This window comes from Meleagris gallopavo, chromosome 6 (assembly GCF_905368555.1).
Source record: "Meleagris gallopavo chromosome 6, MGAL_WU_HG_1.1, whole genome shotgun sequence".
Lineage (NCBI taxonomy): Eukaryota > Metazoa > Chordata > Aves > Galliformes > Phasianidae > Meleagris > Meleagris gallopavo.
Genome location: NC_139409.1, coordinates 6,286,524 through 6,311,159, shown reverse-complemented (window position 1 = coordinate 6,311,159; position 24,636 = coordinate 6,286,524). Strand labels below are relative to the sequence as shown.

The window sequence follows — 24,636 nt, the reverse complement described above, 5'->3', positions numbered from 1 at the left end:
AGGACCTGTTAGTGGGGAAGGCCAATTGTTTGCACGTAGCATACTGGTTGTGGCATGAAGCTAGACAGAAATCTCTCAGGAACGTTATCTTTAGGTGCTTGAATGGATCTAAAAAGAAAGTTACGTTGCATTATGTAAGCGTGCTTGTTTTCCATAAGATTCTGATAGAAGTCAGATGGATTTTTAGCTTAAAATTTGATTGTTTGCTAATAGGAAGAGTTTGCCTTTGAGTGCTGCTGTCAGTGAAGTGACCAGAGTGGACCAGAGCGGACCAGCTACTTGAGATCTGATTGCAGAAGAAGGCTGTCCTGTGTGCGATGGAGCATATGATTTCATAAAGTTATAAAACAGCCTTCGCTAAAAGGAATCGTCATGTTGCCCTCATTGTGTCCTGCTCGTAATTCATTATTTCCATTTTGTTTGGGGTCTGTGGAAATGGTTCAGCCAAGACTGAGGTACTGATGTCTGGATGGTCACTGTTTCTTCAGAGCAATGTCCACTCTGAAAAGCAGTGTGGAGTTGTCCAAAATGCTTTGTAGTCACATTGATTCTTTTTGCTCATAGAAAGAAAAAGGTACATTCTGACTGTATCAGTGAGGTTTCCTGGGTCATTTTGTACTAGAGCTTATTGCTGGAATTCTCTGTGTTGTGCTGAAGTGTGGGTGCCACATCCTGGAGGGCTCAGGACCAGGCTGGATGGGGCCCTGAGCAGCCTGAGCTGGTGGGGGCAGCTCTGCCCATGGTGGGCATTGAGACTGGATGGACTTTGAGGTCCCTTCCAACCCAACCATTCTGTGATGTAAGGCGAGCAGGGAGGCGCTGCTTGGATCGGATGCTTCAGTGCCAGGCTGCTATCATTTGTGTTTTTGCAGCTGATAAGACTATTGCTGCTGGTGTTTGGGAGCCTGCATTGTATACATGCAGACAGGTGAGCTGGGAGTGCTCCCTGCTCAGTTTGGAGTCAGGTTCCTGCGTACCTTTCATCTTTTCTGCAGCGAAGCAGCGCTTTGTGACTTTCAGCTTCCTATGTTGTGTAGGTGAAAAGCGGTCCGTGCTGCACTTCTCAGACAGAAATAGTCGTGGTCTGTGACTGCAGTAGGCAGGTAGCAAAAAAAACCGGAGCTGAACTGAATCACCTGCCATATCTCTAATACGGACGTGTAATCACTGACAGTAATTCCTGGCTTTGAGAGCAGGAGTTACTTGAATATTGGGCTTGTATTGTCAAATGGGGCTGAAGCTTTGCTGTCTCTTGTGGAAGATGGCCTCTTAGCACAGCGCTTTGTGAGGGTCCCTCTGTTCCTGGGCAGAGGGAGGAGTGATCTGGGAGGCAGCACACTGCCCGTGCGGCTGTCAGGTGAGAAGGAACGAAGAAATGGGCACTGTGGCACAGTGCAGTTGAGTTTACAGAATCAGTAGTGTCTGCGACGTAGGGAATCGTGAGGCTGGGCAGGAAAATGGAGCGGGTCGGGATGCAGCCGGTGGTGGCAGTTTGTGCTGAGCCGTAGGCAGCAAGCAGCCAGAAGAGCTTCCCAGTGCTTCCCTCCTTACAGCTGCAGCAGCATTGCTGGCTGGAGCAGCCACGGCAGCTCTCATTGCATTCCAGGGCGCTGCTGCACTCTGGGTGATCTGATGGCAGCAGCGAGGTTATGTGAGGACGCTGCTCTGGTCTTAACTCTTTGCTTGCCTGCTCTGCTTTCTTCTAATGGCAACACTCACAGACTCTGCTGGGCTATTGGAGCGTTTTGTCACTTGATTACTCAACTGAGACTTACTGTTGGCAAGGGAAACCAAACAAAACGTAGATCCTGCCATTGCTAAGCTCTGAAAAGCTGAAGCTCTGCCTTTAGATCCATTACACTGCCCTAAGCTCAGGCTCTGGGGAGACAGGCACCTCTGCGGTACGTGCTGCCTAATGTGACCACGTACCCAGAATGAGGAGAGCAGCCTAAAGCAGGGTAACCCAATGGCTGTGGTCAACCTCCTGCGGCTCCTGAAGGTGACATTCAAGGGTTTATTACAGAACCTGTTCGACTTAACTCTGTGTTTGGTCCAAAATCTCAACAGCTTCTGTGTGGGATCTTCATCCAACGCTGTGAATGCTGCATGAGTCCCAGTGAACCTGTCCAGCTGTCAGCCTAAATTACTATAAATCAGAAGCTGCAAGCTTGCAGTGCGGTATGTAGGAACACAGAGCTGCCCTTGTTGGCCGTAAATCTGTCTGCTTGAGGACTTTGGGTTTTCTAGGGCCTGTAATTGAAGTGAGCAGCAAGTTTGTTGTGAGTGTGCTAGCATGAGAAACTGCAAGGTCCCTCCTGAGCTGGGGGAGGGGAGGAGGAAGGGTGGCTGCTCTTCCAATCCTGATCAGGAAATGGGCTTTTGGTTACGGTGCTCTCAGAGATAGAGCAGGTCCTGAACATTGGAGGAATGTGGAGGATGTCCACGTTGTGTCACCTAGCAGATCTCTGCACGGGGCCTCAGGTTATTAATTTTACTGGAATGTGGGATGTTTGAAACTGAATTCTCATTTTCAGATGTCCGAAATATAGTGGATGCTGAATTGTTGTTTGAACAAAGGATGCTTTATATGGAACTTGAACAAGGTAAAGTGAGGCAGTTTCTGAACAGCATGGGGACAGGCTTTCTGGACAGGCAGGCTTGCTGGGCTGAGGCCAGTGGGATGAAGTTCAGCATGTCCAAGTTCTGGGTCCTGCACTTTGGCCACAACAACCCCAAGCAACGCCTGGGGCGGAGTGGCTGGACTGTGGAAGAAATGGACCTGGAAGTGTTGGCTGATGCTTGTCTGAGTATGAGCCAGCAGTGTGCCCAGGTGGCCAAGAAGACCAATGGCATCCTGGCTTGTGTCAAAAACTGCAGCCAGCAGGAGCAGGGAAGTGAGCATCCGTCTGTACTCAGCCCTGGTGAGACCACACCTCAAGTGCTGCCTTCAGTTTAAATAACATTCATAGTTGTGTTCAGTCTTGAAACATCTCCTGAATTTGAAGACTACAAGTGATGTACAGTCTGCTTGGAAGTTGTGGAAACGCTCAGTGCATCAAAGACAAAAGTGCGGACTGTGCCAGGGAGTCAGGATCACTGGTCCCTTCTCTGCTTTGAAAACCTGCAGAAACAAATCAGCAGGCTCCGTTGCTTTGTAGAGCAACCTTTAGGTATCTTATAGAATATCCATTGCCTGCAAATGTCCATTGACTCCTCATTTAGATGTAGGTATTGCTCAGCACTCCGGCAGCACAGGAGTGATTCAGAAGTCCTTAACCTGTTTGGATGCATGGGTTCTTCCTCAGCTCACCGTATGGAATACCATCTGTGTACATGCAAATGTTTGATGCCACATGGAGAATGTGGCATGAGAGTGGTGAAAAAGGGTAGATGAATGGATGTTGTGAGTTCCTCAGAACAGGTTGTGGATTATTAAGCATAAAGTGCCAATCAAGACCAGGAGAGGACAAGCGAAGAGCAGCTTATGGGCCCTGGGAGGTCCTGCAGCAGGGAAACGGGGACTTCTGGGAATTCCTACGTGAATTAGAACATGATGAGGAAATTTGTTGTTGTTTAATTTGGATGAAATCCTTAAGAATTTGTGGCTAAAGGCCAAAGATTAATCTTTTTTAAGGCATAAGACTAGATAAATGATTTCTGAAGGCCTTTTAAGGAGCAGAGCACCCTACCGTGTGACACTCAAAAGCCTCATCCAGAAGAGCTGCAGTGCTCATATCTTAAATAGATGATAACTGAAGAAATGCTTCATCCCCGTTATGGAATAGATTATGCTTTAAACAGTGAGATCTTTATAATCGAACATTGATGCATGAGGGGTTAATATTTCTGGAACGGTTATATCACTGTCCTTAAATTAATTTGGAAAAAGAGGGAACGCATGAGTGGTCTGCAGTGTGTGGGTGCCTACACGTGCCAGTGCAAAACGCAATGATGCTATTAATGTGTCCCTTGACAACATTGTCTCCTGAGTTAGTGGGATACATCTGTCTGGCTTCAACAGCTTGTCAGATTGCATTGCCAGAACTTCCTTCAAGATGTCCGACCTTCTCTAAAGGTACTGCTGCTACATGCAGAGGAGCTGGGATGCACAGTGTGTAGGAGAATGCCAGGAAATCTGTCCTGCAGACTGACAAAGCAGTCCAGCACTTGATGTGAATGCAGTGGGATATGTTTTGCTTTAAGTCTACTGTCAGTAACAAATGTTTTGGTGTTCTAAGTAGTGTTTGAGAATTATCGTTTTGAATTAGGTCTGGAAGTTTCTGCTTGGAAGCTTGAATGTCAGCTGGCACTGCTTCTTCATTTTTGGCTCTGTTGTTCTCTGCACGGCTTCCTTGGGAGATGAGAGCTTGTGATGGTGCTTTGCTTCATCCACGTGGCTTAGCATGGAGAAGGAATCCTAAAGACAGGCGTTGTGTTTGGAGGAACAAATTAGTCAATCTGTTGTTGGTTGGTAAACTTAAATCTAGAAATGGCTTAAATGCAAGACAAGCCAGGTTTGTTTCTCTGAGCAGAGAGGACGAGCTCTCTGACCATCTCAGAACCACCTTCTTTATACAGCATGTCTTACACATGAAGCGTTTTCCTGCTCGCCCTCTCTCAGCTGTGAGGCGGTGGGGCAATCCCAGTGCAGCTGGCTGCTGGTGCTCCTGCATGTCGTGCTGGCTTTGCTTCGGTCAATGCAAACCACTTTGCATTGCAACTTAATGTTCTTACAGAAAACTAAGATGATGCCTTCTCTCTTAGGATTTCCGGGCAAAAAGACTGTGATCTTAAAAAGCCATTATCTCATTTATAATTTATAGACAGTGATGGTACTGTTGGATATACCTCTGTTTAATCTGAAGATGATCATGTGAGCATCCCGCTATGGCATTCAGCTGCTTATTGCGGCGTGGGCTGTACGAGCTGCAGGGTGGTGAATAGAGAAAAGCACAGGACGAGGAGTGTGCGTGGAGCTGGCTTTTAAGGGCAGCCTGCTGTGGGAGAACTTGGAGCTTCTTTCAGCATGTGGAAACCAACAGTGAAGACGGCTTGTTTTCCAAATACGCAGGCTGAGGGCGTAAGCTGCTTCTGAGAGGCTTTGCTGTACCTACAGGAAATCTCGGCCCTTGACCCGTTGGCCTGCAGCAGTTCAAATTTTACCCGTTTCTGCCAAGTGGATGTCATGTACTTAGCTCCTTAGATACTGTTTGGACTAGACTTGAATTTATGATTAACTGGATTAACTTAAGATTTAACTGGCTAATAGCGGAGTAATAGCCAGCACCATGCTTTGAGAACGTTATTTGTGTAGGGATGCAAGGCTTAACAAGGTGGACGTGTGCTGCTCTGCTCTGAAGGTGGCCTTGGTGCTGGACTGCTGCAGGCTGACCCTTCTGGCTTGTGGGGCTGTGCTGCACATTAACATCTAATATTACTTAGACCATTCCTTACTGTTAACAGATTTTCCTTTGTTTATAGAGGCTGCTTTGTTATGTTGACCTTCTAGACAAAGTCCTTTCTCATTCAGCTTTGTAGATTTTATGGGGTAGGGTATATTGTATAGCTGTGAAGGGTGGAACGTAGCACATTGCTGCTCCATCTGAATTCACAGAGTCACAGAATGGCCAGGGGTGGAAGGGACCTCAAGGATCACGAATCTCCAACCCCCTGCCACATACAGGGCCACCAACCTCTCCATTCAATACCAGACCAGGCTGCCCAGGGCCCCATCCAACCTGGCCTTGAACATCTCCAGAGATGGGGCATCCACAACCTCTCTGGGCAGCTGTTCCAGCACCTCACCACTCTCATAGGAAAGAGCTTTCCCCTGATATCCAACCTAAATCTTCCCTCCCTCAACTTAAAACCATTTCCCTTCATCCTGCAGTTATCAACCCTTTCAAAGAGTTGATTCCCCTCCTGTTTGTAGGCTCCCTTAGGTACTGAAAGGCTGCAATGAGGTCACCCCACAGCCTTCTTTTCTCCAGGCTGAACAAGCCCAGCTCCCTCAGCCTGTCTCTGTAGGGGAGGTGCTCCAGTCCCCTGATCATCTTCGTGGCTCTCCTCTGGACCCTCTCCAACAGCTCTCTGTCTTTCTTGTAGTTGGGACTCCAGACCTGGACACAGTACTGCAGATGTGGCCTCACAAGAGCAGAGCAGAGGGGGACAATCACCTCCCTGTCCCTGCTGGCCATCCCTCTTCTGATGGAATTCAGCTGTGTTACAGGTGCTGTCACTGCTTCTGCGGTGTCTGTACAGTGGATGGAGGGCTGGTGCTGTGACTTAGAGCTCCACTTCTTTAATAAGTGCTAGACCTGATGGTTTTGATGTATGGAAAGGTGATTGAAGTGGTATATTGACCTCGAGCTTCAAGGACAAGCTGGCTGGGAGCTGAGAGTTGCTTCGTGTTGAAACTACAATTTTGAACCTGGGGAAAAAAGAATGCAAGAATACATTACAGCAAGATACACACATCTTTATTTCTAATGACAGAATTTTAAAGCTGATTTAATGATGAAACAATGACAGGTACTGCAAGTGTCTTTGAAAGACATTTCATGTTACACGTACCCAGCGATCCAAGGAAAGGTCAGCTTCATTCAGCTACCCAATTACCTGCCTGAAGTGCGTGTGCAGGGGGAGGGCTTGGCTTCTGCCCAGTGCTGTGAGTTAAACTTTGCTTTGTGGGGGAAGAAAAAAAATCAGTATGAAGTTGAGTCTTCTCCTCTAACTGTGTCGTAAACTGAAACATTTGGGCCTGATTTGTCACTCAGCTTTTCTGCCTGCAAAGGCAAGAAACAGAGGTAACCAGACTGCACTAGAATACCCAAACTGTATCTTCTGACAAGTGTTTCCTGAGGTTCCTGACTTCAGTGGAGATCGTGTGCCAGCAGGATCCTTCTCTGCAAGCATCTGAGGGTCATTTTTAAATCCCATTATAATGTTGGTGTCACAAGGAAATAATGACGAAGTGAATGAAACTATGTCTCAAAGCAGATGTATATGCTATGTTTAAGTGATAATCCCTCATGATTAAAGGTAGTAATAGTAGAATTAAGTTGTGTCTCAGTAAAACACAGCTCACGGTATCATCTCCAGAAGTTTAGAAACTTCTTCATTGGCCCAGGTGTATCATTCCTGTAGTCATTAGAATGATTCACTGAACTGCGTGGACATGGTCAGCAAAATAGCAGCGATGCATAATTAGTACCTGGGGGGATAAAATGTTAATTAACATAGAAAGCTGCTAATGATGGAGTCTGAGATGAGTGATGAGCTAGTGATGAATTCTGCAGTCCTTCCTATCTTGTGACAAGACATCTGTCCAAGAGCAGTGCTGCTGTGTCTGTTGCTGCCTGGTTGTACCTCACTGTGCTCTGAGAAGTCATAGAAGTCATCCTGTGTTCTGTGTGCTCTCCTGCAGCTGAGCACCACGTGGTGGAGCTGAGCTGGGAAGTGCTGCTGTCTCCATTTTGTGCACTGGTGTTCCGAATTCGAAAAAAGATGAAGATCCCAATTCTCACAGTTAAATCGAACACCTCCCTGTGCTTCACAAAGACTTTCTCACGCTCAGAAAGTTGGGTGTAAATGTGCAGGAGATGCTGCAGTTCTGCTATGTAGTGGGATTTATCTAATTTGATAGGACTGACAGCATTTTATTCTGAAATTCACGGAACCTTTTTTTGATCAAACCTCAGGTGGTTGCTCTGTGGGTAGGAGCAGATCTGCGCAGAGACAAACTTACATAAATTGCTGGGTTTGTGGCATGGATGAATTAGGTGCTGCCAGCTGCTGGGGCTTTCATAATATGAAGCAAAGTAAGTAGGCTCTTCTGTGGAAAAAGATGCATTAAAGACACCGTCTGCACCTGAAAACCCACCAGAACGGGGAAGTGCAATTCCTTGCTAGTTGGCTGCTCTTAAACCTAGCAGCTGTTTTCTGACTGCTTGTGCAGCCCATGCCTTGCATTGAGAAACCCTGCTGAGATAGAAGTGCGCCGTGGCCGTCATCGCAGAGATGCTGAGTTTGGGACAGCTGCAGCTTGCACAATGCCCTGCTTGTGGAGCTGCTGCGTGCCTTGCTGGTGGGCTGCTTGCATCATCTGTCTCCTGGGGGAAGTTGGCACTTGGGAGGATTTCAGCCGGGCTTTCCTTCTGTCGTACAGAGGAGGATGTGGGGAGGGGAGGGCAGGCACCCAAGAGGTGGTGCGTCCCCTTTTGAGTGCCCACGTGCACTCAGTTGTTCTGGGCGAATTGCCTGGTGTTAGAAAGCTCAGATTTTATGGGTGGGACCAACAGCCCAGTTCTTGTCCAAGGAGCAAAAGAATGAGTGAAAAACTCCGTTTGGCAATTGTTTTGCCTTGACAATTAGAATGGTTACAGCTTTTTATGAGGGTGGATAGTGATAGGAGAAGGGGGAATGGTTTTAAACTGAGCCAGGGCAGGTTTAGGTTAGGTATTAGGAGGAAGTTTTTCACACAGAGGGTGGTGAGGCACTGGAACAGGTTGCCCAAGGAGGTTGTAGATGCCCCATCCCTGGAGGCATTCAAGGCCAGGCTGGATGTGGCTCTGGGCAGCCTGGTCTGCTGGTTGGTGACCCTGCACATAGCAGGGGGTTGAAACTGGATGATCATTGTGGTCCTTTTCAACCCAGGCCATTCTGTGATTCCATTCCATGGTGTTTGCAGCTGATGTGCTCTGGCAGCACTGGTCAGAGTGTCCATGGTGTGCTTCACTTTATTCAGCAAGTGGTCTGGTGTGTGAACAGAAGTAGCACAGTTTGTTCTCTGAAATGGTGTTCTGACTGGAAACTGCTGCTTTTCTGTTTTGACAGTAGAAGAATCCTTTCTTTACCACTCTAACATCAAATCATAAATAATGAATCATCTATGTAGATAGCCCTTCCCATACTTCTGGACAAGCTATGAGTCCCCCGGGACTTGTATTCCAGGTAACATAAATCTGTTAGTCCAAACTCTTCTCCTTTCTCCTGTTTCTGCAGGTATGGGAGGAGTGGGAAGTGTGGAGTGCTTTGAGTTACAGTGACCAAGTGTAGCTGGAAGAGTCACCCTATATTGCCCTCCTTGATGCAATACAAAGTTAGAGATAATGGTCTTTAGTTGCACCAATGGAGATTCAGGTTGGATATTAGAAAAAAAAACTTCTTCTTGGAAAAAGTAGTGCTGCAGTGGTACAGGCTGCCCGTGGAGGAGGTGGGGTCACCGTCCCTGGAGGTGTTCCAGAACCATGGAGATGTGGCACTGAGGACGTGGTCAGTGGGCATGGTGGGGGTGGGTTGAGCGTTGTCTTTTGTGGTCTTTTCCAACCTTAACGGTTCTGTCATTTATTTCTTCATAGTAAGCTTAAACTCTCTCGTGTTGAACGGAGATTCAGAAGATTAAACCACAACTTTCCTCCAGTAGGGTTTTAGCAAGTGCTTTTTCACCTGGAAATCACAGCTCTGTCAGTTTGAGCTGCTCCCAGCGGACGTCGCCTTGCTCCTGCTCAGTGCACTGCTTTTGGTTTCTGCGGATGTTTATTTCCCTAAAACTTGAAGACAGGAAAGGTACTATTGTGGAGAATAATATGAGGAAAAGCTTAGCAAACTGAAAAGTATTTGGTGTCTATTCCAAATGAGGGCATATTTGAGTGGAGGTTTTTTTGAGACGTGCACCTGTGAGCGATGGAGCCATTGCTGCTGGTCTGAGCAGCCTGACATCAGAAGCCCATCCTGTGCTGAAGTGTGCTGATGGTGTTGGTGCAGTGGGATTGCAGCATCTGCCCATGCCCTGCTCCATGCACAACAGCTTGGGGATGCAGTCAGCCCTTCTGTAAGAACGCAGCTGTGTGCAGTTCCTTGGCCTGTGCCTGGCAGACTGTGTATTTATGTTGTAATTCTCTGAAAATGTTGCCTGATCTTTCTGGGGAAAGAGGAGATAGGAGTTCAGTGGTGACCTTAATTCTCCTCTCTGTCTGTAGTTCAAAGGCTTGGAATAAAACCTGTGGGACAAAGTTCAAGCCAAGCTGTTGTTGACATTGGCCTGTATGTTTCTTGGGCATGGGCTGAGACATGGCACCAGCACTGAGCTGGGTTTCATGTTTCTGGTGCCCACTTAGGGAGCCCTGGCTTAGCAGGATGCTGCTGCTGCTCTTAGCCGTGTGGTCCTGGCTGACCCCAAGTCTGGGGAGCTCCCCTGAGGCTCCTGGGGGACAGCAGGCATCGTTCTGGGTGTTATGGGAAGCTTGGTACAAAGCTTGGGGGATGTAGGAAGAGAGTGGTGGAATATTGCTGTAGTCTTGTCTGTTTGTTTGTTTGCTTCCTTCTTTTTCAGTGCTGGGAGGAAAGCAGTAATTAATACAGCTGGATGTTAAATGCAGCACTGTCTGTTGGCTCTGACTCCTTCCTAGGGCTCTGTTTCCAAACTTAGCACAGGCAGCAGCAGACGATGGCTTTCAGTTCAGGATCTCTCTTAGGGGGAGAAGCGTTGGGCAGTCATCTGTGCTTTTCTGTTCTATATATCTAAGGTATCTAGATATCCAGGTATCTAGGAACTCGATTTTAAATAAAGCAACTTTCAGAATGTTGTGTGCTGGTTTTTTGAATGAACTTTTTCCACTGCAGTGTATTAACGTAGCATTGTCAAAGCACTGCCAGTGGACAACGGTATCAAAAGAAGTTAAATATGGGAAACCAGTTTTACCATAAACTAGTTTGTCCCAAATATCTGTTCTTTATGATGTCATTGAAGTACTCCCTCCGAGCAGGATGATCATGATTCTAAATTCTAACTTGAGGTCATACTTTGTTTCTGTTTCTTGCTGATGGGAGTATGAAGGAGTACAGAGCATGTACACATCCAAAAGCAGCTAACACACTTGGCACTCTTTATAAGGGTATATTTATCCAGTAAACAGCATGTAATAGGATCTGGTAGGTTCCCAAATGTGGGAGATGTGCTGTAATGGAAATCGTGTTAAGGTTATGGTAAAGCTTTGAAAAGTCTTTTCTTTCCAGAGCTTTAAAGTTGCTTCATACAGTCAATATATGTGACTCACTTTCACTTACCATCTTGCAAAATCTTTCAAGACTGATTTGGTTCTGTCTGAAGGCCTTGTTTTCTGTGCAGTGACTGAAAATGATGTCTAGTTTTCCTTGCTTCTGGATGGACAAACCTTCCGAGCAGAACAACTCACTGAATTTAGTTCTGTGAGGGTTTGGCTCTGCAGCTTTTAATTAGTTTTAAACTGGAGGAGGCATTTAAATAGTGCTATTGGATCTGCATTAGAACCAAAGCAGAACACACTCTGAGTAGCTTTTGCACTATTTCTGATAAAAGTTCAGGAGACCCAGTTGCTAAATTTAGGGATGTAATTCTAAAATAGGTCACTTGTCATCTGTAGTTTACGTGCACCACACTGCTCATACTGGCTCATCTAAAAGAGTTGCTCTGCCTGCTACCAGGTATAAGGGGGTGACAGCTTGAAGACTTATTTTAATACCAATTGTCTTTTTCTTGCTTTGCAGGAAAATCTTCACTGACGATTCAATTTGTGGAAGGACAGTTTGTTGATTCCTATGATCCAACCATAGAGAACAGTAAGTACATAACTGATAAGCTGCTCTTCTGTAACTACCTGTATCAGAAGTCATTGTTGGTATTATCACTTACACAGCAACATTGCAGCTTATTACTTCAACAGGTAAATACATTGGATGTTGAGCCCCTGTCTGGAAGTTGGAATAAAGTAATCAGCAGAACGAGGTTTTTGATTTATATCATAATAATTAGCAGTTAGTGGCCATCAGCACTCAGGATTATTTTACTGGATGGAAGTGAACCTCAGATACTACTTTTTGAAGAATCTTTTGCTTTGCTTTAGCAAATCAAACTGGTTAATTTGCTCCTTTGACCTAAATGATCTGATAGACCATTATGAATGTCCAAACACTATTATGATGTAGTGTTTTATTAGAATTATAAACAAGGCTTGTTTTGAGGTGCATCAAACAAGGTGTCTCATACATTAGATTTCATTATTTTAAATCTTATCATAGAATCATAGAATGGCTTGGGTTGGAAGGGACCTCAGAAATCATCAAGCTCCAGCCCCCCTGCTGTATGCAGGGCCACCATTTTAACATCTCTTGGGTCAGGTAACTTTTCATTGTCTGCACTTTACAAATGCAAAGTATTTAAAGTAAACTTCTAGATTTCTGTAGATACATGGAAGCGACTTAAGAGACAGGGAGTGAGAGGCTGTCTCTAAAGTGTGGGGAGTGCCTGCATGTCTTGGTTTAGGATTTTGGCACGTTGCTACAAGACCAACTTGTTTCACCCTTTACAAACTCTTGTCCACAGAAATATATTATCTATAATTGGTGCTCTCCAGCTGTGCACTATCACTGGCAGCATTTAACTACGTGTACTCATTTTAAAACACCTCATACAGATTTACTTTCTACCTGGATTTGGTTAGAATCTTTGTTTTCCACTGGGCTTCATTATTTATGTGTGGATGATTCATTTGTGGGTGAATTCTGCACGTATTTGGCTCTTACTTAGCACTACTCACTTAATATTAAGTGTGTTGTGGCCATGCATATTGAACAGGGGGCATCGTGAAAATGTCATCCTTTTGTGTGACTCCTTTGTATGGAAAACAAGCAACATTATTATTTTGCTGGAAGCCTTGTGATCTGTGGCATAGCTAGAGAAAGTTGCTTTCTGAAAGGTAGAACTGAAGGGCCCTTCTTCTATCAGGATGTGTTGCTGGGGAGTAGGGATGAGACCTAGAAGATGTGCCCTGGGAATCAAAACAGCAGGAAGCCTAGTATAAAACCATTCTTCTGAATGGTCTGTCTTCATTTTTTTTCCGTGCTTTTTATGAATGCAGACTCTTGATGGCTCAAGTCTTTTGACATCTCCAGCTATATGCTTTTGAGCCTGTCCAGAGTTGTAAGACACAATCAGTGTAACCAATTTCTAGTGTTTTACTCACTTGTGATTTTGAATCTGGTTAACAATGCAAAAAGGAGTTCAAGAATCCAGGTTCCTTTAGAAGAGTCTGTTGAGAATGCTGCATTTTTCATGGAATCCTAGAATGGCCTGGGTTGAAAAGGACCACAATGATCATCTAGTTTCAACCCTCCTGTGTGCAGGGTTGCCAACCAGCAGCCCAGGCTGCCCAGAGCCACATCCAGCCTGGGCATCCAGGACTTTTTGCAGTGGTTTAAGGCAGGTTGTCACACTTTTAACTTTCATATAGGGATTGGGTGTACACTAGTGGTACAGCACTTGAAATAAAAAATAAGTATAGGCTAAAGGATGGCCTGGCCCTGTTTTATCTCAGAAAAATTGCAATTGATAAATCATCAAAGTATTATCAGCACTGATGAATGGCTAGAAAACCGTAGTACCAATGGTAACTTAGTCTTTGTAATTTTTGTCTTCAAATAATGTAACTTGCATGAAAAATTGAGTTTAAAATTAAATTGCATAGGAAGGAAACTATAGCTAAGCTTTTTCCTAGGAACAAGTGTAAAACATAAGCCTTGAACTAAAAGGATGTGACTGAGTATTCTAGTGGCTTTGTTTTCCAGTGGAAAAAACCTCTACCTTCTTTGGAAGGGGCACAGGGAAAATGAGCTGCATCAAGTTTCACTTAATGTACAGAAAAGTCAGCACTTCTTCAGTGCTACATTTTCCTTTGCTTCTATTATGTTAAAACCAGAAAAGTTAGTTTATCTAAGCTAATAAGCACGTTGAATTCAGTTGCTTCCAGTAAACTTGTGCATCAGGAAGGGTAACTCATGGCATTTTGTGGCAGCAGTGATGGTGAGTTAATTGCTTAACAAAGTAGAATTTCCTCTTCCTAATGTCCTAACAAGAGTGACGCTGTGATGGGTGGCTGTTAGTGAGGCAGCAGGGTGGAGAAACCAGTGGGACAATCACTTGGGAAATGGTGGCAAGAGAAGCAAAGCCATTGCAGAGTAGGAGTGCATGGAAGCAGCCTGCGTGGACACTGAGCTGCGTGGACACAGACTTCCTCAGTCTGGAAAAACAGAGGAATTTGGAACTTTTAAGCTGGGATAAGCCTAAGAATCTTAATTTGGAACTCAAGTCAGAAGGAATAGAAAATGAGGATGTGCACACAGCTCCAGTTTTTTTGGTACAGTTATCATTCTAAGGGTATTAGAAAGGGAAGGGGGCTGAAGGCACGCCAGTGCTTGTGAAGGCAATGCATGTAAGTTCAGATGGTTGGCTAAAGGCATCCTTAAGGCTCAGCTTCTCCCATGTGTGTGAAGCCAACTGCCCTGCAAGGGTGACAGCACTTGTGCTTGGAAGCTGCTGCTGAGCAGTGTTCTCCAGGGCTGGGCGTGGGGCTTTAGCTCTGCTGTGTTACACACCTGCTGCAAAAGCTGTCCTGGTGATGGGCATTGACTTGGGCTGAAGACAGTCAGAAAGGGATGTGGAAGGTGGTAACTGATGTGCCCTTATGAGGAGGTCATATTTACTGTTCAGTAGCTCTGGCAAAGGTTTTATACTGCTCCCCTATCTCTGCTCAGTAGCACTGTTGGTCTGAAGGTCTGTGTTTGTGTGCCTGGTTCTGAATCCTTACCACAGTGGCTTGTTTTCACAACAGCTGCCATTTGAGTGGCATTTGCAAATCTTCTCATTCATATTTGTGTCACTGAAATATATACCTGATCTTAGGGAAGCAGTACTCAGCAGCCCATGGAGTTGCTGTGCAAGTCACGCTGCTTCTTGGCTGTAGCAGCTGCTGGGGCTGTGCTGTGCAATTACAACTGCATCAGAGTGGGTTTGTGCCAAAGGAGGAGGCTCTCCTGGTGCTTGGGGTCCCTGCTCCGAGCTGGCAGCTCCTTGCCCAGCCTGCAGTGACTGCCCCACAGCTTCCCTTCCCTGCTCTGCCACCCATTGCTCGGTACCAATGGTGATGGTGTTTCTGCTTGGTCTATTCTGGGCTTCTAGAAGAGCTGCCATGTGTCCCTGTCCCTTTTTAAATATTAACTTCATGAGGCTCTTGTACCTACTTTGATTGCAGAGCGCTTTGATGTAGATGGGAGTTGTCGGGAGTCTGGATGGTGCTGTGGCCAGGCACCTGTAATGCACTGTGTCTCCTTCATGTTTGAAGCACTGATGCTGCATACAGCAGCCCTGCATGTTAACATCTGTTCAAACAAGAATTTGTATCAGCCAAAAAGCTATTGTGCATTCTTGCTTCATAACCTTACAACCTTGTGCAGCGGTGCCAGCAGCTCGCTGACTGCAGTGTGCAGGCACAGGTGCTAACACAGCTGTAGTGCTGGGACAGATGGGGTATGGTTGGTAGGAGCTCTATGTGAGGCTTCATTCACACTCCACGTGTTGCTACTGTAATGGAAACTGTGTGGCTGCTCTGTGCTGTTCATGTAGACACTTGCCTTATAGAATCATTAAAATCATTAAGGTTGGAAAAGACATGCTAAGATCACCATGCCCAACCCATGCCCACAGTGCCACATCTCCATGGTTTTGGAACACCTTCAAGGACTCCCCCACCTCCCTGGGCAGCCTGTTCCAAACAGCAGAATGTGGCTTTGTTCTGTTTCAGTTGCTCCTTTTCATGAGCATGCTTTGAGTGACTTAGGCGGGCTGAATCCAAGAGTTTTGGCTGTCTTCAGCGTGGAGCTGGCCCAGTGACTTGAGGTAATGTGTTGTGGAGGTGTGACAGAGCAGCAAGCACTGGGGGCAGGAGGAAAGCTGGTGGAGCTCAGCTTCAAGGAGACCCTGTGCAAGAATCAGGAGGTGTGAGCAGAAGCTAGCTAGCACAGCTGGATGGAGGACTGCACAGCTGGATGGAGAGGAGTCAGCTCTGCTGCAGCTTGAGGATGAACAGTCTGAGATGTGGTCAGCACAGCACTGCAGTGCTGGCTATTTCCCCAGTAATCATCGTGAGGAACGAAATGACTTCCCCTGACCATTAGCAGCTGGGAAAACTGCCTTCACCTGTATACAGCACACACGTAACCAAGATGTGTGTGCTGCCCCATGATCTCAGGCTGAGGGCAACATGAAGCCCCGAAGCTCAGCTTGCGTGCTCTGGTTGGTATGCGTGGTACTCAGCAGCACGTTGTGCTCCACGAGCTCTGACACGGTTTGCTTTTGCAGTTGCATAATGCAGACACTGAGAAAGGTTCCTCAGCTTGCAGCGTGTTGGCATTTCATAAACCCTGGGAAGAGCAGCAGTTCTTGTCTCGTAGGGACTGAATGTACTCCCTGACTAAGGACTGAACAGACTGGTAGCCACGGCAAATGCGCAAGTACTGTGGGGAGCTTCGGCTAAATTCTCATTATTTAGGTTTAGCATGTTCTTCAGTTAGCCTGTGTGTGTATCTTAGCCCCAAAGAGGTTTTTGTAAATCCAGATCATTCATCTCGTGGTATTGGTATCCAGGAAATCGATCTTGCTAAACTGCTTGGAAACTGGGGGAAATAACCTATGTGAAGTTCAAAGTTAGCTTTAACGTTAATTGCATTTGTGTCTCGTGTTAACCACAAATTACAGATGCTTGCAAGTCTCTTTGAAATGATGTGTAGTAGTAGAGCCTTTTTACTCTTTGTTTCTAAGTAGCTCTAAAGGAAAAAACCAAAACACGTTGTAAGAATCTTCTGAAATTTGAAATTTTAAAGTCAATTTCTAAGTTTCAGTGCCTATAGTACTCGAGTTAAAAGCACAGCAACCTGATGCAGCCTTCTACCTTAAAGCCTGTAGCGAACATGGTTTTTTTCTTAACCTTTCAGCTAGCAGTGGCAGAGAGGACTTCTGGTCCTTCCTTTGTTCATCATTCTGAAATATGTATCTGCTGTGTTTTATTCTAGCTTTTACAAAACTGATCACTGTAAATGGCCAAGAATATCACCTTCAGCTGGTTGACACTGCTGGCCAGGTAAGTACCTTTCTCCCTTTGCATCTTTGGAGTTAACACGACAGACATTGGTGCTTGGGAAGAGCTACCCTGGTTATGACCATGTGTTCAAAGCTGAAGCTCAATTTAAATGATTCTACTTTTTGTTCCCCCAAAACAATGTTTGTATAGTGTTTATGTACTTTTTCTATTGAAATTGAAACAGTACCTAGTGCTTAAGGTACACATGCCTAAAAAAGCAAAGAAAGAGGTGCCTTAACTTCAGTGTACCAAAGTTCTTAAGTAATCTGCTTGATACTTATGGTCTGATAGTCTTCATTAATTGGAAAATGCCAATTCAGTAAACAATGCAGAAGTTTTTCTTGACTTTCTTCAGTTTCTGTGCTCCAGCACCTTGGTTTGTATTCATGAAATAGTCAGGCAGAGAAGACAGTAACACGCATAGGTAGTGCTCACCAGGCTGCAAAGAAACTCCTGCAGTTTGTTTACATTGCTAAGTAAGTGAAGGTTCATGCATGCATCCTTCTGAGCTTGATGTAATGAGGGGGAATGCAGAAGGAGATGGTAAACAAATGTCTGTGGCGTGATCAGTAGCTTCATAAAATAGAGGCGCTAATTACACAGGGATGCTTGGCAGGACCTGCAGGTGAGTGTGTGCTCCATACACGGGAGTGCTCTGTCTCTTGAAGGGTTGTGCTTAAAAAAGGGACTGCTAAATCCCTTACCATCTTCCTGTTTGCGTGCTCTTAACTTTCTGAATGAGTTCTGGTATTGTGCCTTTGGGTTTTCCCAAACTGTTAACGTTAAGCAGCCAGTGAAGTACACAGGCAATGCTTTAGACATGAAAGCTGCAGGACATTTGCTCATAGCTGGGAGAGTATTCAGGGCTGTGACCTTCTAGGACTATTTGATCACCTTCAAAGAGAGCTACATGATGTAAGAATAACTGTGTGCCATAATTATATGCTGTCAGCTTGTGGTGCTAATCAGCAGCACTAGATCTACAGGTAGTCAGTCAGAGGGTTTAGTAACAGCATTGACCACACATACTGGGGTCACAAATACGTTGTTTGGGAAATGGAAATTAAATAGAATTGCACAGCTAGTCTTTTTCCCAGTCTCTGGTTATTTCCAGCCTTGGAAATTCTTCCCGTGAATGACTTGAACTTTGAGTTGTGGCTCACAGGGTTAGAGGGAGAGATAATGTTGAGTTATGGAAGGTGTGGTTTGAACAAATTTCTCTCAGTTCAGTCTTGCTTAATGATTCATAGAGCATCCTTACGTATGCAGTATAGCAAAGATTATGTTGCAGATTTATATCATGCACTTGAAAACTTGAAAAGTTACAGCTCTGCTTGTTTTGTCACTTGGCAAAGCTCTTAATTTGATCCCCAAGTTCCAGGAAGCTTAATGGTCTTTTTTTTTTTTCTTTTATGACAAGCTAAAAAGTAGTTTTCTTGGTACTTATTTTCTGTCTTGTGCCTCTTTACCTCTCACAGTTGCATGTTCAGGTTTACATGGTGGAGGTAAGAGGAGGCTCACTGTGGGACCTGAGAACAGGATGTAACAACAAATCTTATCTGAACCTGAATTCAAACTGTGGCAATCCTGAGTAATTGCAGATAAAGGCAAATAGCTGCGGAGCTGCACTTTCACCTGTTTTACTTGCAGGCCAGCTCACATCTCTGTGTTGACACTGGGATTACAGAGCCAGCAGAGAGGGCAGCTTGGCATTTAAGCAGAGATGGGGGAGGGCTGCCCTCAGTGTGTAGCATTGAAGGCAAATAAGGGCATCATGTGCAAGTGTCGTTCTTTCAAACTTTTTTGGCAGAATCTGGGAAGTTGATTTATGAAAAGTTGTGGGGATTTTTTGGCATTTGCCTATTAAGGAAGTTTGCTTTCTGTTAGCTGTCTAGATTTAAGCTGCATGATTGCACCGCTCCATCTGTTCAGTCATGACAGTATACAGGGAGGTTATGTATCTTCAGCTAAAATTAACATCCTAAGAAACACAAGCTTAAAAAATGGAGAGCTCGTACAGTAAGATGTATGGCTCTTGTCAAAATGCAAATGTTACCTGGGAACTTCTATTAGAATGTTTCTATTTCAGTGTATAACGTGAAATTCTTGGTATTAGTGTTGTGTTTTCTGCATTCTGTCAATCTGTTTCAGTTCCTGAGTTGTCCATTTGCATTTTTACAGGCATTGTAAATTTAGAGATTTATTGCCTGGGTTTGGTTTTTTATGCTGCTCAGTGCTGGTGGTGTTATTGCTTTGGTGGCTTTTTATTTTTTATTAAACAACTGCCATATAATGGAAACTTCTGGTTGCCATAAAGCGACTAATGACTACAGTTCTTGCATCTGTGATGAGCATTAGTTAGTTTGGTATGTCACAGCTGCCTAACAGAGCCCATGGGTAAGTTAGTTGTAGTCAGCGCCCCTTGAAATGTGGAACTGCTGGATCCTGTCTGCAGCTGCTGAAATTTGGGATGTGATGGAAATGTATCACTAGCAAGGTAAGAGGCATAACTGCTAATTAGTGGTAGGACAGAGTGGATGCTTTGTGCTAGGGTAAACTGATAACTGAGCAGGGTAAGAGGATTGGGGATAGCTTTAGCTGATCCGTAGTCTTAGAGGGAATAAAGAGAAAAAGCTGTAGATTAAGTTGTAGAGTATACAGACTAACAGGCTAACTAAGCTGGTGCCCCAAGCTTGCTTTGCTTTCTCTTAACTGGGTAAAGATTCCACACCAAGCATTATGATGAAGAAACCTAATTCTCAGAATTACACAAAAATATTCTACAAACGTGACCGATGGCTGCTACTGATCTGCTAGCATCCAGCTCTCAGCATTGGCAATAAATAATGCAATTGCAATATTCCTTCTACAGGATGAATACTCCATATTTCCTCAGACATACTCCATAGACATCAATGGCTACATTCTTGTTTATTCAGTCACGTCAATAAAAAGGTAACAAAGTCTGTTGTGTTCTCCTGCTTCACATGTTAGCCACAGACATATCAGCTCAGCTTCTGCCTCTGCTTTATTTTTCTTTACGTGTGTGTAATCCCTTCAGTCTCTTTGCCTTAGAAATGTAATTGAAATACAAAAGAATGGCTTCTTCAGAATTTTCCCCTCAGATCCAAATGTCCCAAGCACTTTGCAGACCGAAGCAGGAGGTACTTGTGTGAGAAATGGGGCAGTGCTGAGCTCCAGTGATTGAGTGTAAGTGAAAGCACATAGACCGGTCCCAGGAACAAACAGGCTTTGTGCTGTAGCATAAGAGGCAAAGATGGAGATCAGCATGAACCACAAGGGCACTGCACGTTTATATGAAGAGCCAAGCTAGGTGTTCATCTGTCCCTCAGCATAGCAGCTTGTTGCAGTACTGAGACTCCTTTGGTTTCCCATCCTGACTCGTTCTGGTTAACCATCAAAAACTTTGACACAAGCAGCAATATGAGACTTCTGGCCTGTAGGCTCAGTTTTGCTATGCTACAGCAAATCTCTTCTTTGAGATTTTCCAGAGTTTCTGTCTTGTCCTCACTGCTAACCGTAGTCAGCTCTCAGATGAGGACAGGCTCCATCATAGCTGGAGAAGCACTTAGAAGTGTCTCAACCTTTTTTAAGGTATTGTCATCTTCTGTTATTTTATCCTTTCCCTTTGGTTACTTGATTTAAGTACAGGTTAACCTTGAATCACTCTTAGTTTTCTAATACTGTACAGCATCTTCAGCCAAAATAATCCTCTTTTATTTTTTCATTTGTTGAAAGTGATGTTAAGACCTGAAGCCTTTCACTTCAGATGGAAGAAAAGTACTGCTTCCCTTGTACTTGTAAGCTGATCAGCTTTTGACAAGCGCTGAAGCATTCCATGTCTTTTTCTCTGAAGCAGGAAAAAGTCATCTTGAGTGTCTTTCAGTAAGATCTTCATGAACTGCAGGTGAAACAGCTTTCTTGTTGGCTCTTCTGTGCTTCTCAGAAAATGGATGTGCTGCTTCTAAGTTCTTTAATGTTGAGCACATTTTCAGTTCTTCATTCTTGGAGTTCTTCATTCTTGGTTTTCATCAGTCGTTTTGAAGTAGTGAACAGAAAGCACGTGTGTTTTGGGGGAACTACAGCAGATGTGAGGCTTTCATGTGTGTCTTAAGAAACTACTTTTTTTTCCTTCTTTTTTTCTCCCTCCTTTAATCCGAGATCTATTGTTGGTGCTGAGTGACCTGTATAAAGTTGGATTAATATTCCCAGTCCTCAGAAGAAATTCGCGTTGTTCAGTATTTGATTCTTGATCAACTTAATCCCAATTCTTGCTTTTTTTTCAAAAATTTCAAAGTATTGATGATCCTTTCTTGTTCAGTTTCTTATCTAAGTTCAGTATCAAGATGATGTTAAGGCAACAGTAAAGATCTTCCACTGCACTCTGGTAGCTTAGATGTCTTTTCCAGGCAATCACATGTCTCAGTTTCTGTTGAAGTGTGTGTATCGATCGGAGAACTGATCCAACTGAGTGGGAGCTTTGACATCAAACTAAATAGAAATGTCCTCTTAAAATTATCTTCCCTGCTGATCTCCACTGGGAAGTTTATAATGGGGCTCAAGTGAAAGCTGATGCCCTACATTTGTAATATTCCCAGACACTCAGCTGCAGGGCTACTGGAAGGCTTTTGCTCTAGTTCAGCTTAATTACATTCCAAATTTGTATCATGCTATGTTCCATGATCTTGTATAGCACAGCTAGTAATCCTTCAGGTTGTGTTTCACACTGTTTTCCTGTAACCCTGTTTGCTTAACAGAACTGGAAAGGACCTCTTATGGTCTGCAGACCTCTTGCTGTTTCCTGACTTGGTGTGATGTTGGTTTGGTGTTTGTTTTCTTTTTTGGAGGGGGGTGGGATTTGTTGACAAGGGTTCTAATTTGTGCCTTTGCTCCTTCTAGTCTTGTGTTTGACAAAGCTTTCCAAATTAATGAAATTGATCCAGTCAATCAAGTTTCATTCTGGGTAGTTCTTACCAGCTTGTTTCTGTGCCAGAATCGTGGGAATTTAAATAGCCTTCCCTTTTGGTTTTCACCTTGATCTATTAATAAAGATCAGCTGTTAATCCTTGGTCTATTTTGCTAAAAATTGAGCTCTAGATGAGCAGAAACTGAGAACTGGGCAGCACAAGGTGGAACCACAGGTGGGGGCATGCACTGTGCTGTGCAGTGGTGCAGTGCTTTTCTGGCTACACTGGCAGCAGCTTACCTAGTAGTAGAAAGAAAGTGATTGTGTTACATTGGTGACTCAGTCATCCTGTGGCTAGTATGCTACATCTCTCCTCTTGCTTCAGGCTGAGAAACAGTTCTGTGGTCTGTATCAGAATTATTTTGAATGATTTCTCCTTCAGTTTTCAGGGTCATCTGATTCTCCTTGTAATGTTGCCTCTGCACTTGGTCACAGCTCAACACCATTTAACTCTTACTTCTGAGATACTCTGCTGAAAGTCCAAGACCAGTTCTCAAGCCCAGAATTTCTCTTCTACCTTTTTAGCATAAGCTCTTCATAGCCCTTAAATCCTTCCATTGATTCCACATTTACGTAGTCTGTAGTATTGAATTTGAGTCAGTAACAGCAAGATGTGCTGGACTGAGTTACTTCTTTTTGTACACAATTTCTGAACAGGATATACTAAACCTACTAGCTCAACATGGAAGTATTGAGTTCTGCTCAGTCTGTAAAGCTGTTGCTGAAATAATGCAAACAGACCTCCTTGACACAAAATCCTTCTGAACCACAATATTGTTTATTGCTCAGAAGTGAGAAGCTTTAAGGAGTCCCAGCAGCCTGAGTAGTGCTTTCAGACACCAGTTCTTTGAGAACTCAGAGCTTGGATGTACATTGGAGTGCTGCCCCGTTTGTAAGAGCTTCAATTCTAATTTAAGCACAGTCCAAAGTGAAGACCCTTTTCTTCTTGTGTAGCTGTGTGTTGGGTCTGTGAACCTTCACCTCTCTTAAAGCTCAGGTGTGCACTTCATGCACCAGCATCTTTTTTCCAGTGTAATCAGAAGAGCACATCATCTGCTCTTTCACTCTGTTGATAGCTTGTTCTCAAAAGTATTAAAGTCAGACGTGGGGTTTCAGGCCTCACAGTGTTGTGCAGTGCTGTTTCTTATCTCCAGTCATGCAAACATCACGTGGGCAGCAGGTGAGCTGTCAGGTGCCTCAACAACCACTGCTTTGCCCATCAGGTTCTTCATTATCCCTAAGAAATAGGAACTCAGCCTCCTCTTGGTTTTCACAGAATGCCAAAACGAAATTCAAAGAACTCTATATGAGTGAAGATTTATTAAAAGTTATGCATTCCTTCTTGTTGGATTGTGCTTAACTGAATGCTATTCCTTTGAAACTCTGCTTTAATTTGACATGCTCATCCAGGTGTGTCAGACTCTAGTAGCTGAATTTCTTATTGTGAATGCAAACCAGATTCCGGGGGGGGGCATGGGGGCTTTTTATGTGTTACTGCACCTGTCCTGGGTAACATTGTTTATTTGTGCAAGTATCAGAACTGGGTGGGCTGTAACCATGTGCAAAGTACTGTTTGCTGCTGCCTCTGGGACCATTTTGTCTGTTGTACGCAAACCAGTAACACTTCAGCATCTTTGTAGTTCTGTCACTATACGTAATTTTTAACACAGCAATCTACATATGCATTTAATTGCTTGTGTATTGATTGGGTATTAAGGATAAGCATTGGAGTGCATGTGTGACTTCATCCCTTTATTTTGCAGTTTTGAAGTGATAAAAGTTATCCATGGCAAGTTATTGGATATGGTGGGAAAAGTCCAGTAAGTAGTGACACTTTCATCTCATTTCACTGCAGGCATGTTGCTAATACTTTGTTCAGTATACTATAACTATTCTGAAGTTCTGAACTTTCTTTCACAGAATACCCATTATGCTGGTTGGAAATAAAAAAGACCTGCATATGGAACGGTATGTGAACTCCAGTATGTGGGAAATGCAAGGCAGCAGCCAGCATTCCTGTGGCTGCCATGGCCAGTTTTGTTCTTGGCTTTCCATGACTAAAATCAAAATAGAGGTTACAACAAAGGTACCAGCAAGGAATTGTGTCCAGAATGTGTGCTAGCAGCTTCTGTTGTAATGTTGATTCTTGCTAAAAGCTTCCAAAAAAACATTTCTTTCAAGACAAGGAAAGAAGTATCTTTTTTACCACTCTAAGACATGAGATGATGCTGCAGCTTAGGGAAACAAGTCAGGTTTGGGACAGTTGCTCTCTTCTGGGTCACATGGAAGTTCTACCTGGCCCAGCAGTGAATTTGACAGCAGCGAATAGCAATTGTTTGGCCTTTCAAAATGTTATATATGCCTTCAGTGCTTCAGTACTGTGGGGACATTCCTGAAGCTTCAGTCCTTCTGTGAGTTATAAAGAAACATGCTTTCCTCTCTTTTGCCAGGGTGATCAGCTATGAAGAAGGGAAAGCTTTAGCAGAATCCTGGAATGCAGCTTTCTTGGAATCTTCTGCTAAAGAAAATCAGGTAACAGATTTAAGATTCACTTATTCAAATAGGAATGCTATGGAATGTCTCATAGTTTCACTTAATAAAGGAAGCTGAATATCTGCACGTCCTGTACAGATAGTTTGTGTAGATGGCTGGAAACAAAATGGGTGTCTGCATTCAGGTTTACATATATATATATATATA

General features: G+C 44.2%; 1 protein-coding gene across 2 annotated transcripts in view; it reads left to right on the top strand.

The window, feature by feature from the left end:
* Positions 1-24,636, top strand: part of RHEB (Ras homolog, mTORC1 binding) — a 32,282-nt gene that overhangs the window by 2,836 nt on the left and 4,810 nt on the right. Inside the window, exons 2-7 of one of the 2 annotated variants that reach the window (XM_085226984.1) lie at positions 11,527-11,598; positions 16,882-16,949; positions 19,822-19,904; positions 23,700-23,756; positions 23,857-23,904; positions 24,387-24,468. In XM_085226984.1, the coding sequence (XP_085083110.1) occupies positions 11,527-11,598; positions 16,882-16,949; positions 19,822-19,904; positions 23,700-23,756; positions 23,857-23,904; positions 24,387-24,468 (410 nt within the window). The remainder of the gene's footprint in view (positions 1-11,526; positions 11,599-16,881; positions 16,950-19,821; positions 19,905-23,699; positions 23,757-23,856; positions 23,905-24,386; positions 24,469-24,636) is intronic. The other variant, XM_085226985.1, reaches the window with a different exon arrangement.